This window comes from Geotrypetes seraphini, chromosome 7 (assembly GCF_902459505.1).
Source record: "Geotrypetes seraphini chromosome 7, aGeoSer1.1, whole genome shotgun sequence".
Lineage (NCBI taxonomy): Eukaryota > Metazoa > Chordata > Amphibia > Gymnophiona > Dermophiidae > Geotrypetes > Geotrypetes seraphini.
The window spans coordinates 11538296-11553996 of NC_047090.1; the positions used below are offsets into that span (position 1 = coordinate 11538296).

A 15701-nucleotide genomic window follows, 5' to 3' on the forward strand; every position below is an offset into this window, starting at 1 on the left:
AATCACACATCTATCTACATGGCCTTTATTCACTTTCCAACTCGGATATCTGCCACTTTGCATCACCGTAAAGCTGTGTTGAGAGCCCCGGGGCTGAAGGCATCTTATATCATGTTTCCACTTCTCCTTCCTCCAGGCTTCAAGACTGCTTGTGAGCTGTAAAAATTCTTCTTCTGTATCCATTCAGTTTGTATTCCTAGACTTCAGAATGACAGAGTGTTGCCAGATTTAGGGCTCATGATTAAGTAACAAGTTCTGAGTTTGGCTAAATGGGTCCCAGCCCCAGAACTATCATTTCAATAACCAGACCAGACACCCTGGAGGAGGGATATGAGACGGGTGAAATCTCCAGTTATGTATGGGGGGGGGGTGCTGAAAAGTTATCAGTCCAACCAAGAATATGGCTCAATCAATGATCTGAAACAATGTCAAAACACAGAATTGGCACTTCATGAAATAAGATAATACTCTTCTCAGCTAAATTGGCAAAACAATGCTCAGAATTGAGGAAATTGGGCTGAAAACTTTTCAGCACCCTCTTGTATGTGCAAATGAAGACTGACGATGCCAGATCTCAGTCCTGGTTCTGGACATACAAAGCAGCAGAAGGAACCTACCAGCTAACCCCTCCACCCAACTTTTTCGTAAGGGACAGTATGACAAAAATACATACGTTTGGTGTTGTGTTTTCATCGTAAGGAAAATTAAAATATATAACCTACAGATTCACCAATGACCCAAAAAGCATCTACTGATTCCCATGTGCACCTCACTCTTCACCTACACCTCCCAATTCCCTCCAAATACTGAGATCCCACACTTGTTTCTATCAACGCACCTCATTCCTGGCTATTCAGAGACTGGAGCTCTCTGAGCCCATAACTTAATTCAAATTTTGACAGCAGGGATGCTGAGGCAGAACATTACCTGCATTATAAGGACGGACATCCCCACTGTACCGAGCACATGCTTATTCTCATCAAACCACATCTTAACTCTCTCGTAGCAACCCTGAAAAAAGAAAACATTTCAGTTTTGAGGAATTCAGAATGCTTCTATGGTTAAAAGGATTGAAAATCTGGACATTGTTACAGCATTTGAATGTTGCATGTATTAAGGGATAATTTTACAAAGCAGTTTCTACATTTAAAGCCTATTTGAAAGCAGGATAAAGGAATTGAGGGGTACAGATAGGAGTAGAGGTAGATCATAGGGATAGTCTGGGACCACTGCTCAGGAAATGAGCCTGATGGGCCGCCGCGGGAGCGGACCGCTGGGCGAGATGGACCTCTGGTCTGCCTCAGCAGAGGCAACTTCTTATGTTCTTATGTTTCTTTTCGAGAGCGTGGTAGATGAGTGTCTTTATCGATTCACCACACTGAGTTATAGTTTCACTCTGTGCGAGTCGCTCACTGGTGTCCCCTGCCCCTCCTGCTTTGCCACCACCCTGTTCAGTTTCCTCACGTAGCCCCTGTACGGCATTGTCCACACGTAGGTAGAACTGGGGTACAGTTGCCATTTCCAAGTTTTTAATATAAAATAAGCATTAACCCTCAAATTCTGTGCCCAACTTTTACTTTTTAATTGGCTTAATCGGTGTGGTTATTAGCCAATGAAAAAAAAATTAAGCAATTTAAGAGTTCGGTGCCAAACTCTTAAGATGCCTAGCGACACCTAAGTGGAGGTGCCATCTCACACCTGACACCTATGTTAAAAACTAGACGTGGTTATGTGTGGAGATTAGGCGTGATTGCATTAAGCATCATTAGGTGCCCGACATAGGCGCTTCCAAATGATGGAAAAGAAAAGCTGGCCTAATAGAGTGGTGCCTAAGTCCACTTAGGCGTAACTAGGCTGGATTCCATAAATGGCGCCTAGTGGTTGACAGTCGTGCCAAGTGGCACCTACAATGTAGGCATGCTTAGGCGTATTTAAATGCAGAGTTTATACACACACTCGCAATAAATGCAGAGAGCAGTTGCATGATTCATGTCTTATTTTACCTAATACGCATTACATGCACAGCGTATATGCACACTTTCACGCCTCATTTTAAATAATACTGGCATACAATACAGTGTCTTATATACGCAGCTCTCTACAAGGAATCTATGTGGTTTACAATTAGAATTAGATTTAAACTATTTTATTGATGAAGGTTGAAAGCATACAATACAGAAATTGGTCAACAGAACAATAGAGAATTAAACAAGAGTATTTTAACAAACCAAATGATAAACGATCATCATCAGTTTTACAAAATAAAGAATGCTACTGGTTCACAACTGCATAACAATACTATGATCACATCTATACCAGGGCCCTGGACTCTAATGGGCCCTAGAGTTCAGTATCTCAAGAACCCCCCCCCCTTCCCCCCTTCCTTGCTGAACACCCCATGGCAGAAAACAAACAGAACAAGAAAGAGAAGAAAAAAACCACCCCACAGGTGGGGAGGGGGAGGAACAGATGACCAGCAAAAGCTACCTTCCCATCCCAGGGTCCCCAAAGCCAACACATCCATTAAGATCTCAGAGTTTCAGAGTATTAAGAATCCAGCTACGTGCTCTGGGAGATAAAGAGTATACATAAGGGCTCCAAACTTGAAGGAAAAATTTTGATAGTCAAAAAGAACCTCACACCTGACCCCCTCTCGAGGTTACAATTAGAATCAAGTTACATTTTCTGGGTCAGATCTTGTGGTTGTTCAAGGGAAGAGGGGATGGATAGGAGGTTGGCAAATGAGCATATATGTACCGATAGCATGTCAAAGGCAGCATTCCAGCTACACGCTATTCTATCATTTGGAGCCTAAATTTCATCTTGCACAGTTTGCCCTTGGGGATACACGTGAGCAGAGTCTGGGCAGAGTGCTCAGTTGCAGCTATAAATGATACGATATTGTAATTGACGCTTGCTTCTTGGCACTCTAGATCTGAGCAGTTCCACCAGTTCTGTGGCTGGTGTTAGCGGTTGTGCGTTGGCGCTGCTACATGAAGGAAATACCTGATGTACTTGAATAGAATATGACTTGACCTGCAACTGCAAAGGGCTTGTGAGACAAATAAATCAATACGCAGGCGCCAAAATCTAGGCACCCTTTACAGAATAACCCTGAAATTGTTCTACCGTTTTCCAGACTAAGCTCGTAGAATTGTGTCCACAGTCCTGCGAGTTCTCCATACAACATCGATCTGGAACAGTGTTTTCCCCAAGCACAGGATACCAGTCTGTATAGTCCGTAACGCCACAGCACTGCATCTAAAGAAAGGAGTAGAAACCATTAAAGATTCAGAAGAGATGGATACATGTATGAAAAGTAATAGAAAGGTTGCCCAAATAATGAGGTTCAACATCTGTGAGTTCCTTTAGACCAGGGGTAGGCATTTCCGGTCCTCGAGAGCCACAGGCTGGTCAGGTTTTCAGGATATCCACAATAAATATGCAGGAAATAGATTTGCATCTCAAGAAAGCAGTGCAGGCAAATCCATCTGGTACATAGTCATTGTGGATATCCTGAAAACCTGACCTGCTTGTGGCTCTCAAGGACCAGAATTGCCTACCCCTGCTTTAGACCAACTGCCAAACTGGGTCAAAAAACAAAGTGTTTGCCCAATCTGAACATCTGTTGGGAATGTGTAGAATTGACTTCATTTTCGCGTGTTCTCCAATTCCTGCACTTCCTCCTCTCATATTGTCTTTCGTTTGTAAAGTCGTACAGAAGGAAATGGCTCTTCTCTTCTGGTCCCAACTTGGTACTTCTTCCCACTAGATGGAGACTTGTTCTTCCTTTCCTCCGTCATATTCTCATTGTTACCGTCCATTGCAACTCTTCCTACTCCATTCAACCATGTTGTGATCACCACCACCAGTCCTCAGCCAACCTTCACTGCTAAATGCCATCAAAGTAGATATTGGTCACCTCATGTCACATCCCCCTCCTCTTTATTTGCTTTAATCCAGTTTCCATCCTCTGTGTCTCATGAAGGCAGCTCTTATCAAACCTTCTAGTGACTTTTTCATAACTAAGTCCTAAATACAAGACTCTCTACACGCTGCTTTTGACACTTTAACATATCTTACTCATTAATCCATCTTTTCATTTGAATTCTGAGATTCCATCCTATCCTGTTTCTACTCTTCATTTAGCATATCACATGCTTTGATGGGAGACACAGTTTCTCATTCTATAATCCCAGAATTAAACTCAGTCTAATCTTATGTCCCATGTTCATCTCCCCAGACGTTATATGCCTCCACTGTCCTCTCTTTCCCGTACATTCTGCTTCTCTTCTCTCTTCTTGAGATGACTCCAAAGAACACCCTCTTGCTTCACTTCCACCACTCCTTTCATGGACTTATATATCCCCATCATATCTGTCTTCAGCTGTTCTTTCAAGATGTTTATCCTTGTGTGGAAGACATTTCAATCCCTTCTCTACCCTTTCTAGGAGTGTTTGGTCCAATACGGAAAACGTACTTACATAGTTTGCAGCATGCTGAAATTCTACATTAAGAGAAGGGGAGAGGATGCACCCCACAGCTCTGAGTACCAAGGAAGTAGCAGAATGATGTTCTACTTTCCTGCCTTTGCTGTCTGTCACTATAGATACCAAGGAGGGGGAGCTCTACCTCAGCTTGAATAATGTTCCAGGCATTTTTCAGCCCTACGTTGTCCTCTGAGTTGTACAGAAGAAGTCCTTCTTTCAAATCCCGTTTGGCACTTTCATTCACCTGTGGTAGGGAACAAAGAGAAGGAACACCTTTATCCATGACTTTGCACAGTTCTCGCCAATTTCACCTAAGCAGCACATACTATTTATAGTAAAGACAGAAGAAAAGGGCGTCAGAACTCTCCTTTTGATTTCTTCTGTTTAAATTTAGAGATTTCCTCTGCTATGAGAGGGGTCTAGCCCTATGGCAGTAGGAAGGGGAGGGGAAAGGGGAGACGGGAACACACAAGCATGTCCTTTTTATTCCCTGTAGGTGATATTAGTCACCACTCATTTGGAGCACTACTTCTACTATTTATAACATAACAAATTCGCTTATATACCGCAGTAACCTCTCACTTTATAGCACTGAAAGGCTTACGCAGCTGCTACAGTACCTGCAATGTAATATACCAAATTCAGTGGCATGTGTGGGGTTCAGACTTCTGAGATGAACCTAAAACATAAGAATAGCCATCCTGGATCAGACTGGTGGTCCATCGAGCCCAGTCTCCCAAATAGTAGCAACACTGCATGCTGCCGATCCCAGGGCACTCAGCAGCTTCCCTCTTACTTGTCTCAATAGCAGACTATGGACTTTTCCTCCAGCAACTTGTCCAACCTTTTTTTAAACCCAGATAACCTGACTACTGTTACCATATCCTCTGGCAATGAGTTCCAGAGCTTAATTATTCTTTGAGTGAAAAAAGATTCTTTCATTCTTTTTACAACTATTACCGTGTTTTTCCTTTTGCATTTCTATATTATAAGTTTTAGATTATATTTGCAATTCATTTTTAATATTTTTTTATGTCATATCTGCAAGCTCATATATTGATCTTGTAATGTTTATATTTACGTATTTGCATTTCACATTGAATCCATCATGTTCCCATCCTATTTATGCATTTGCATTGTTATGTTAACAGTTTTAGATTATTTTTAATGTTGTGTTAATTCATTATATTTTATTATATTTTTTAGTCCTTTATTGTCCCCTGAGGAAGAAATTTGGATCCTAGTCGGGACCACATCTATTTTACATATTTAAGGATTTGCTTTTGGACTTTTGTATAACTGGAAGTTGGTTCAGGCATCTCCTGTGACTCTTTTTTTGTTGTCATGATCCCCCAAATTCTAAAAATGGTGCTCAAAATAGTGCGCCCAATTTAATCAAGGAGCCTATAGACCCTAACTAGCAACCGTATGAGTTTACGTGTGCCTCTTCCTAGAAAGAAGTGCCCACAAACTTTTTAGCGTGCAAGTGAAAAGGGGGCATTGCCAGGTCAAGTGTGTTCACTAAAGGTGTGTGTAGTATTAGAGAATTTGGGGGGATCTGCTCCTAATTTAGGCCAGGTTCAATCATCGCGCACCAAACTGGGCACAGATCCTGGTACTAGGCGTTATTCCATACAAAGCGCCCAATGTGGACACCATTTATAGAATAACGCTCAGAGCTTTTTTGGGTTTTTTTTTGTGCCTAGCTTGGGCACCATTCACTGAATCTAGTCCGATATTAGTTGGTGATGTATGTTGGCTAATGTTATAAATAATTTTTTAAAAAAGAGAGAAATGTATTACCATGGAACTTCATGGAATGTCCCTAGTGGCGTTTCAGAGCATCAGTTTAGAGAACAGATAGCAGTTGAGAAAAGCCTCTGTTTAGTCTTTAATTCTCTTCAGACAATTAAGAAGAGGACGATGCTTTGGTAGGGCTCTTTCTGCTTCACACGTAATAAAAATTATATATGTGTGTGTACAGTAGACTCTGTTAACTGTACCTCAAGCAACCAGAATTCTCAAACAACTAGCAAAAAAAAAAAAAAAGTCTTAAAAAATACTGTAACATTTTAAAAGAAAATCAATTTCTGGCAGAAATGTAAGTGTAAACTTGGCACACCACACCTGAGTATGCCCATGCTTTGCCTACCACATGTCCGGTAGTTTGTGTGGAACAGCTTATGGTATGGCACAGTATGGGGTATAGTAGCAGCTAGGCCTATTTTTAATAGTAACTCTCAAGCAACCAGAAACTACATTTCTCTGGCATCTATCAGTCCCCATGGGTGACGGTTAACTGAGAGTCTACTGTGGTATATATGCTGTATAATATGCCAGTACCACGGACAGCTATATCACAGGGATCACTGACACATCACTAACTTAAGTATTGAAATGAAAGTCTAAGAACGCTCTTTCTTCTTAAAAAATATATATAAACATTTTCAATTACAAAGATATGAAAATGACAGGGATTCCCTCTCTTACCTTATCCATGTAAACAAAGAACAAGATGAACAAAATCAATTCGGCCAAAAGAATTAGCAGCAAGACGATGAAAAACTACAAAAGAAGAAATGTCTTTAGCTTGTGTACTTCGGAAAACTGTACAGAGAGCAAAGAACAAGTATTCCTTACAGTCATAGCTTATTGGTCACGTCTACCTGGATAGGACAGCGTACAAAGAGCTGGGAGCAGGGCAGGATTAATTCGTCAAGGGCCCCTAGGCACACAAGTACACTGGGCCCCCTGCCCCACCCCACCCCACCATGCACCCAGGCGGAAACAGGAAGCTGCGTCAGAGGGAAGCTTTGGGCAAGCAGCACCGCTTGCAAAATTACAGTTCCCGTTGCCTTTCTTACCCACGTTGCTTGCTTGTCTTACTTTTCGTCGATTTGGGGGGGGCGCATTGCTGATCAATGCTGGAGGGACCCATCACCGTTTGGAAAAAACAATGTTGATGCCCTCCTTCATCGGGCCCCCCCCTGACTATTTTGGGCCCTAGGCTCATGCCTACTGGGCCTATTGGTTAATCCTGGTTGGGAGCAAGTGTTAAGAGCCTTAGCTTATAACAATAATGCTCTATGATGTTACAATGCAGCTTTAGCCTATAGGGAGAGCAGGAGGTTAGTGGATGGGCCATTTGGCCTTTATCTGCCCTCATGTTTCTATGTTAGTGACACCCACCTTGTACAGTGGTTATAGCATATAACTTGTTTTCTTTTCATTCACTGCTTTTGCTCTGTATTCAAGTGGAGTAATATGACAGCCATGACACCTTTTCCATACTTATATTTTTAACTTCAGTGCTCAGTGCATTTTGACTATATTCTTGTGATATTGAATTTTGTGATATCAGTATTACTATAGACTCAATGCATAATAGCCCACACTGTCTATAACTAAAATTTAATCCAAAAAGGCGGCGGTGGGGGTGGGGGTTTGCAGGGTGTAATTCTACCTGTCCTGGATGCAGCAAATTCTGGTGTGTCTGCATAAGTCAGACAGTGTTTTGAGCCCCTATGGGTGTTTTTTTAAACCAAATTCTGGGCTCCTTTTACAAAGCTATGGTAAAGATTTCTACTGTGGGCCGGTGAGGTAAATGCTTCGACGGTTATAGGAATTCTATGAGCTTTGAAGCATTTACCTCGCTGGCCTGCAGTAAAAACCTCCAACACTAATAAAAGCCAGTGCCTGGTAAACCAGGTGTGATACTTTATCTAACCATTAGATGTCACTGTTGCAACTGCCTCTCCTACAATACACTGACTTGGACATTTATTGCATGGAGGGAGGCGTTGTTTCTCAAGAAGTTTTGTTCAATCCATCTCTCTCTGGACCTTGGCTTGTTGTTTTCCCAGTTCTTCCCCCCCATTCTATAAAAATTTTGGAAAGTTATTTTGCCTAAGACAACTGGACAGACACACGGCTTTCTTTTGGTCTTGGAACAGAAAGTCTTTCACTGCAGTACCATTCAGAATGGATCCAGTGATTATAGGAGAGACTTAAGGGTTGTGAATACCTTTGAGTTTCTTCACCCTGCCCGTGGCTATCTCCACTCTTTTGCTGTTTCTGAATAAGTACAAACATTTTTATACCAAATGTACTGGAGGGACTTTATCACTCTGTGAGCTGAATATATCATTATGATACAATTATATTGTCATTTTCCCTCAGTTTTGTACTACAGGGAATTGTATTCAGCGCAAATATTTCTTAAATAACCTTGCTAACAGACTATGACATAATTCAGTCATTAAGACAAGAGCCTGGGCTATTTTTATCAACTAATTCTTATCTAAAAATGTCCTGGATGACAACTGGACAAAGCACGAGTGATTGTGGATATCTTCTGATCTAAAATATTTCTCGAGTTCTGAACCTGATCATGTAAAGGAAGGGACGCTAATGTTTGGGTTTTTTTTCATTATTCAGAATTCACATTAATTGCTGCCAGTTTCCTGGCTTTAGACAGTGTGAGTGTTTGCAAACCAGCTTGACGATAGAGCCTAAATGGAGATACGATTGTACGTCATCCATGTATATGAAGCTTTTGATTTGAAAGGACTAAATCATTATGCACAAGAAAATAAAAATTAATTGAATATGAAAAGAGGAAGTGATTGAGGCCTTCAGAACAGCACATGTCACTGGCAGAGAATCAGACAAGTTCTTATCATCACACATGTACTGACTATGGTGTGGAATGAAATGTTGAAAGCAATTCCTTACAGAGACATTTGAATAATTGTACAAAGTGATTCTATCAAATGCTGACAAGAAATCTAATAGGAACAGAGAAAGAGTTTCAACTTCAACCATCATCTATTTCTAAGGGCAATCACCAGAAAAGAGGTATTGATGCCCCTGTACAAGACTCTGGTGAGAGACCTCATTTAGAATATTGTGTACAATTTTGGAGAAATAAAGAGGATGGAGTCGGTCCAGAGGAAGGCTACTAAAACGGTGCATGGTCTTCGTCATAAGGCATATGGGGACAGATCTCAATATGTATACTTTAGAGCAGGGGTGTCAAAGTTGGTCCATGAGGGCCGCAATCCAGTTGGGTTTTCAGGATTTCCCCAATGAATACGCATGAGATCTATTTGCATGCACTGCTTTCATTGTATGCTAATAGATTTCATGCATATTCATTGGGGAAATCCTGAAAACCCAACTGGATTGCAGCCCTCGAGGACCAACTTTGACATCTATGCTTTAGAGGACAGGCAGGAGAGGGGAGATATGATAGAGATGTTTAAATACCTCTGTGATGTAAATGCATATGAGTTGAGTCTCATTCAATTGGAAGGAAACTCTGGAATGAGGGGGCATAGGATGAAAGTGAAAAGGGACAGACTTGGAAGTAACCTCAGAAAATAGTTTTTCAAGGAAAAGGTGATGAATGCTTGGAACGGCCTCTCGGTGGAGGTGGTGGAGATGAAAAAGTGTATCTGAATTCAAGAAAACTTGGGACAAGTAGGTTGGATCTCTAAGGTAGAGGAGGAGATAGTAGATGACATGGATACGCAGAATAGAGAGGCCATATGGTCTTTATCAGCCTTCATTTTTCTCTGTTTCTATGGCAGTAGAACACTTTGAGCTCTATAACCCCACCTGGAGACACTTATCCCAATTCTTCCCACAAATATCCCAAAACACAGCAGCTAGGGAGCACCTTGGTCAAAGGAGGAAAAAGATTCCTATTTAAGTCTATTTCACAATGGAGCTTATGGGCCTTTTATAAAATATGGCTCTCCAGACAGTTCTTATATCGCACAGGCCCTCATCCACAAATTTATTTCAGATCTGAGGAAAGAGTAATGTGGACAGGGTTAAACTCATAGAGGTATAGAAGCTTCCAATAAAGATAAAGATAATATTTTATAAATTACCCCTTCTTCACCCCTCCCCCCTTCTCAATCACAGGCAACAGTGCTAAAAAAAAAAAAAAGGCGTTATGAAAGAGTGATATGAGACGGAATTACTTACACTAAGCAAGAGGCACTTGTTTTCTTTGATGGCTCCCAGACACCCCAAGAATCCAGTCACCATGGTTATGGTACCAACAGCGATGACAAGGTTGGCAGCTGATAGAGATGGGAAACTTGGAGAAAACGTGGCAAAATTTCCTTGAGATACTGAGAGCCAAATCCCAATGCCGAGGACTCCACAGCCACAAAGCTGAAAGATAAAAAAATCAAAAGTGACGTAAGATCCTCATCCTAGGGGGAAACAGCATTAGAGTAGCAACCGGAAGCACAAGCCATGAAACTGCTCTAGAGAAAGGAGAAGAATATGGATGAAGTACCAGAAGGCATAGAAGAACAATCTGGAGTTTCCAAAAAGATTCTTTAATTCCAACAAGAAGAAACATGAAGCAAGAGTTTCACCACAATGTTGTAGCGAATTCAAGTTATAATTCCACCAAAAATCCATAACAGTTGAAAAGCGCAAGGCGTTTGTTAAACACCCTCGACGTCATGTGTAGGGAAACTCAGTTTTGGAAACTCAGGACAGCTCTTCTTTGCTTTTTGGTACTTCATCCTCACCCTCAACATCCTGGTAGGTCTTGTGAAGATTTCTTCCTCCTTCCGCTTTGACTGCTATAGAGAACATATTTTGTTTCATGGATTTCATGAATCACTTGTAAAACACTGTCATTTTATAATGTGTTCTCCAGCAGAGAAGTTTGTTGTGCCTTTTTAAAATGGCAACATACACACCTCTGTGCCTTTATAAAGGCTAACAGTAATTGCTGCAGTAAAGCTAACAGTAATTGCTGCAAATGTGCATTTTATAACATACGTGCATAAGCACCGATCCCACATTTACATGCCTCCTGCATGTGTAAACGCAGAGAAGACTGGCACGTTCACAGGTGAGGCGTTCACTTACCTGTGGATGTGTCAGCAGAGCACCTAAGTGCTAATCTGAAAGATGCACAAGTGACATAGCAAGTACCTATGATGGGGTATTCACACGGGTGGAGAGTACTGAAGGCATGCGTCTTTGCTTATGCCAGGGCTATTGCTAGTGGCTTTGAGGATTACAGATAAAAGAAGAGGTAGGTTACAGAAATGGACAGGATCCACATTACAGGTCATGGACCTGACGGGCCGCCGCGGGAGCGGACCGCTGGGCGCGATGGACCAATGGTCTGACCCAGTGGTGGCAACTTCTTATGTTCTTATGTTCTTATGCAGTCATATAAACGTTAGATGCACCAAAACCTGGTTGAATTACTATTCTGTAACAGAAAGAATGACCTCCAGTGGACATGGTGGTTGCTGGAGACATTTTCTTTGCCAGTACTGAAGGCAGACTCCATGTACAGAAAGAAGTATATAAAGCTGAGAGACTTCCTGAGCTTTTCAGAGTCCATAGATCCCTTCATCTCTTTCGGACACTTTACCCAGTGTCAGTTGTTGTGCTCTGAAGAATGACTGGGCATTATGGAGTAATTTGATGAGCCGATAAAGTATGGCATACCACAAGACGCTCTCCTGTCCCCTCTGCTTTTCAACCTCTCTATCAGACCAGTGGTAGACATCACCTTAAAACACCACATAAAGATACATTTGTTTACCGATGACTGACATACAACTGTACCTACTGCTAGGCTCAAACCGAGACACTCAAATCTCCAAACTACATGACCACCTCTCAGAAATAAAAAGTTAGATGACCAGAAACAAACTGCAATAAATGCGGTAGAAACCAAGCTCCTCTGGACACAGAGAGGTGACCCTGAACTCGCCCACCTGTTTATCTCATGGAAATTGGCTACCCTGACAGCCAAAGGTAAAGTACGCGGCCTGGGGGTGATCCTTGATGGCAACCTTTCGCCCTCTGACCATACCTCTCAAGTGGTATCCGCCTCGTTCTACTACCTCCGACAGCTACAGAAAATCAGATGATACTTCTCAGAACCGGACTTTTCTAAATTACTCTATGGTTTTGTCCTCTCCCGGATGGACTACTGCAAAACGCTCCTAAATGGACTCACTGCAAAAAACCTCCATCTACAATGAATACAAAATGCTGCCACCTGACTCCTAAAGAATCTCCACATACCAGACCCAATTGCCCCAACGTTGCACACTACCCACTGGCTGCCGATTGATAAACGATGTACCGTATATTAAAAGGCCTAGTGATGGCCTACAAACTCTTTCACGACATGGTACCAGCTTATATGGCCTCCAAACTTTCACCATACACCCCACATTGACCGCTTCACTCGCAAGAAGAAAAGCGCATATATGCGCCCTCGGGACATGTCATCCACCTTGAGAGTACCTGAAAAAGATCTTACTTGCACTACCGCTGGAATAGTCTTCCACTTCAGGTTATTGAGGCCAGCAGCGTGCCTGATTTTAAGGCCAAATGGGACAGACACGTGGGATCTATTCACAGAGAAAGGTAGGGGAGGGTCTTTGGGGTGGGCAGACTAGATAGGCCGTGGCTCTTATCTGCCGTCTATTTCTATGTTTCTATGTTACCTACCTCGTCTCTGGAACCAGCATAAGATCATTAGAAAACTCACCTTTTCCCCTGATCCTCTATGAGAATGTGCCATAAGAACATAAGCAATGCCTCCGCTGGGTCAGACCTGGGGGTTCATCGCGCCCAGCAGCCCGCTCACGCGGCAGCCCAACAGGTCCAGGACCTGTGCAGTAATCCTCTATTTATACCCTTCTATCCCCTTTTCCAGCAGGAAATTGTCCAATCCTTTCTTAAACCCCAGTACCGTACTCTGCCCTATTACGTCCTCTGGAAGCGCATTCCAGGTGTCCACCACACGTTGGGTAAAGAAGAAGAACTTCCTAGCATTCGTTTTGAATCTGTCCCCTTTCAACTTTTCTGAATGCCCTCTTGTTGTTTTATTTTCTGAAAGTTTGAAGAATCTGTCCCTCTCTACTCTCTCTATGCCCTTCATGATCTTGTAAGTCTCTATCATATCCCCTCTAAGTCTCCTCTTCTCCAGGGAAAAGAGTCCCAGTTTCTCCAATCTTTCTCTCTCTCTCTCTCTCTATGTCTCTCTGTCTCCCTTTCTCTCTCTCTTTCTATCCCTATCTACTCTCTCTATGCCCTTCATGATCTTGTAAGTCTCTATCATATCCCCTCTAAGTCTCCTCTTCTCCAGGGAAAAGAGTCCCAGTTTCTCCAATCTTTCTCTCTCTCTCTATTTCTCTCTGTCTCCCTTTCTCTCTCTCTTTCTGTCCCTCTCTACTCTCTCTATGCCAATCCAAATTCCCCAGATCCTCTGTCCTATGTCTGACCATAAAATGTTCTGTCATACAATGTTCTACCACACTATGTCATACTGTTCACCACTGTCCATGAGGAAGCTCTGGAATGAGAGGGCATAGGATGAAGTTAAGAGGTGACAGGTTCAGGAGTAATCTAAGGAAATACTTTTTCATGGTAAGGGTGGTAGATATGTGGAACACTCTCCCGGAAGAGACAATATTAGAGAGATTTAAAGGCCCCCTTAAAAGCTACATAGACGCTCTTGATAAATAATAAGATCAAACAGACAAACTTTGATCACACAATCATTGTTCTGCAATGTTCAAATTTCAGCCCTATTATAGTTTCAAGTTTATTTAAAATTTCTTATACCGCCCAATCAAGACTTCTAGGCGGTGTACAGAAAACAATGCGCCAATTAAAATACAATATAGGTAGTTCTTATTCCTCCCCTAAATGTTTTTCCTTATTTGTTCCTCTTTTTTAATCAAATTGTAGTTCTACCCTTTTACCCGAGCCTCAAATTAGTCATGGTTTACGCCTGTCTTTTATATGTTCTCATATACCTATTTTTATGGATGTAAATCGCTTAGAAATTTTTTATAAACATTTTATCAAATTTTAAATAAAACTTGAAACTTAACTTGTGATGGAGACCGAGACTGTGTCTGAATTCAAGAAAGCGTGGGACAGGCAAGTGGGATCTCTTAGAGAGAGGAAGAGATAATGGTTTCGAGTTTATTAAAAATTTGATAAAACGCTAATCATAAATTCTAAGCGTTTAACAATAAAAAAATGTAAAAAGGGGTCCAGTTAAACTATTAATAACATAACTTTACTTACATGAAACAATAGGTTAGTGGGGAGAACAAAAGTCTCTTAGATCAATTAACAGTCGTAAGAAGCTTTGAAGGCCACCCTTGAATTTATCTAAGTTCTGTTTGGACCTTAAATATAATGGTAACAAATTCCATATTGTTGGAGCAATCGTTGCGAAAGAAGAAGCCCTACGGGTACTAATGATTTTTAAGGATGGGACATGAAGATGATGCTGTGATGCAGATCTTAAGGTTTACTGCGTATGGGCCTTTTGGCCTTTATCTGCCATCATGTTCTATGTTTCTATAACCATAAAGCTCTATGACCTCACAATGCAGGTGTAAAGAGCCTTAGCCTATAGGAAGAGGAGATGCAAATGTTAAGAGCCTTAGCCAATAGGGAGAGGAGGAGATAGTGGATGCTGCGGATGGGCCATGTGGCCTTTATCTGCCGTCATGTTTCTATAACCATAAAGCTCTATGACCTCACAATGCAGGTGTAAAGAGCCTTAGCCTATAGGAAGAGGAGATGCAAATGTTAAGAGCCTTAGCCAATAGGGAGAGGAGGAGATAGTGGATGCTGCGGATGGGCCATTTGGCCTTTATCTGCCATCATGTTTCTATGTCCTCCTAGTCTATATTATACGCCATATTTACCATACTGTTTCTGCCACACTATGATTTATCATGCCATGTTTGCCGCTCCATGTCTACCATGCTGTTTCATCATGAAGCTTGCCTTATCATTTTGCCAAGTCGTGTCATACGCTTTCTAATGCTTTGTTTTATCAAACTATACCCATCATGCTATGTCTCACCATGCTTTGTTAGCTATGTTTTGCCATCTTTGTCTATGATTTGCCATGTTATCTGTTACCATACTATGTCTGAGAATGCAGCACCGTGGTTGGAGCTTCAGCCTTGGATCCTGGGGTTGTGGGTTCAAGCCCACGCTGCTGCTTGTAACCCTGGGCAGGTCATCTGCTTTTCCAATGCCCCAGATTTTGAGCTCACTAGGACAGACAGGGAAAAATGTTTGAGTACCTGAATAAATTCATGTCAACTGATCTGAGTTCCCCTGGGAGAACGTTCCAGAAAATTGAATCAAGAAATCAATTGTGCATGTGAATTATTG

At 41.8% G+C, this 15701-nt stretch overlaps 1 protein-coding gene across 2 annotated transcripts in view; it reads right to left on the bottom strand.

Annotated features, from left to right (window-relative positions):
* TSPAN9 (tetraspanin 9) overlaps positions 1 to 15701 on the bottom strand; it is a 111323-nt gene that overhangs the window by 3017 nt on the left and 92605 nt on the right. For both annotated transcript variants that reach the window (XM_033952344.1, XM_033952343.1), the window contains 5 exons: positions 10485 to 10676; positions 6981 to 7055; positions 4633 to 4734; positions 3130 to 3261; positions 928 to 1011 (listed from right to left, as the gene is read on the bottom strand). In XM_033952344.1, coding sequence (XP_033808235.1) covers positions 928 to 1011; positions 3130 to 3261; positions 4633 to 4734; positions 6981 to 7055; positions 10485 to 10676 — 585 coding nt within the window. The remainder of the gene's footprint in view (positions 1 to 927; positions 1012 to 3129; positions 3262 to 4632; positions 4735 to 6980; positions 7056 to 10484; positions 10677 to 15701) is intronic.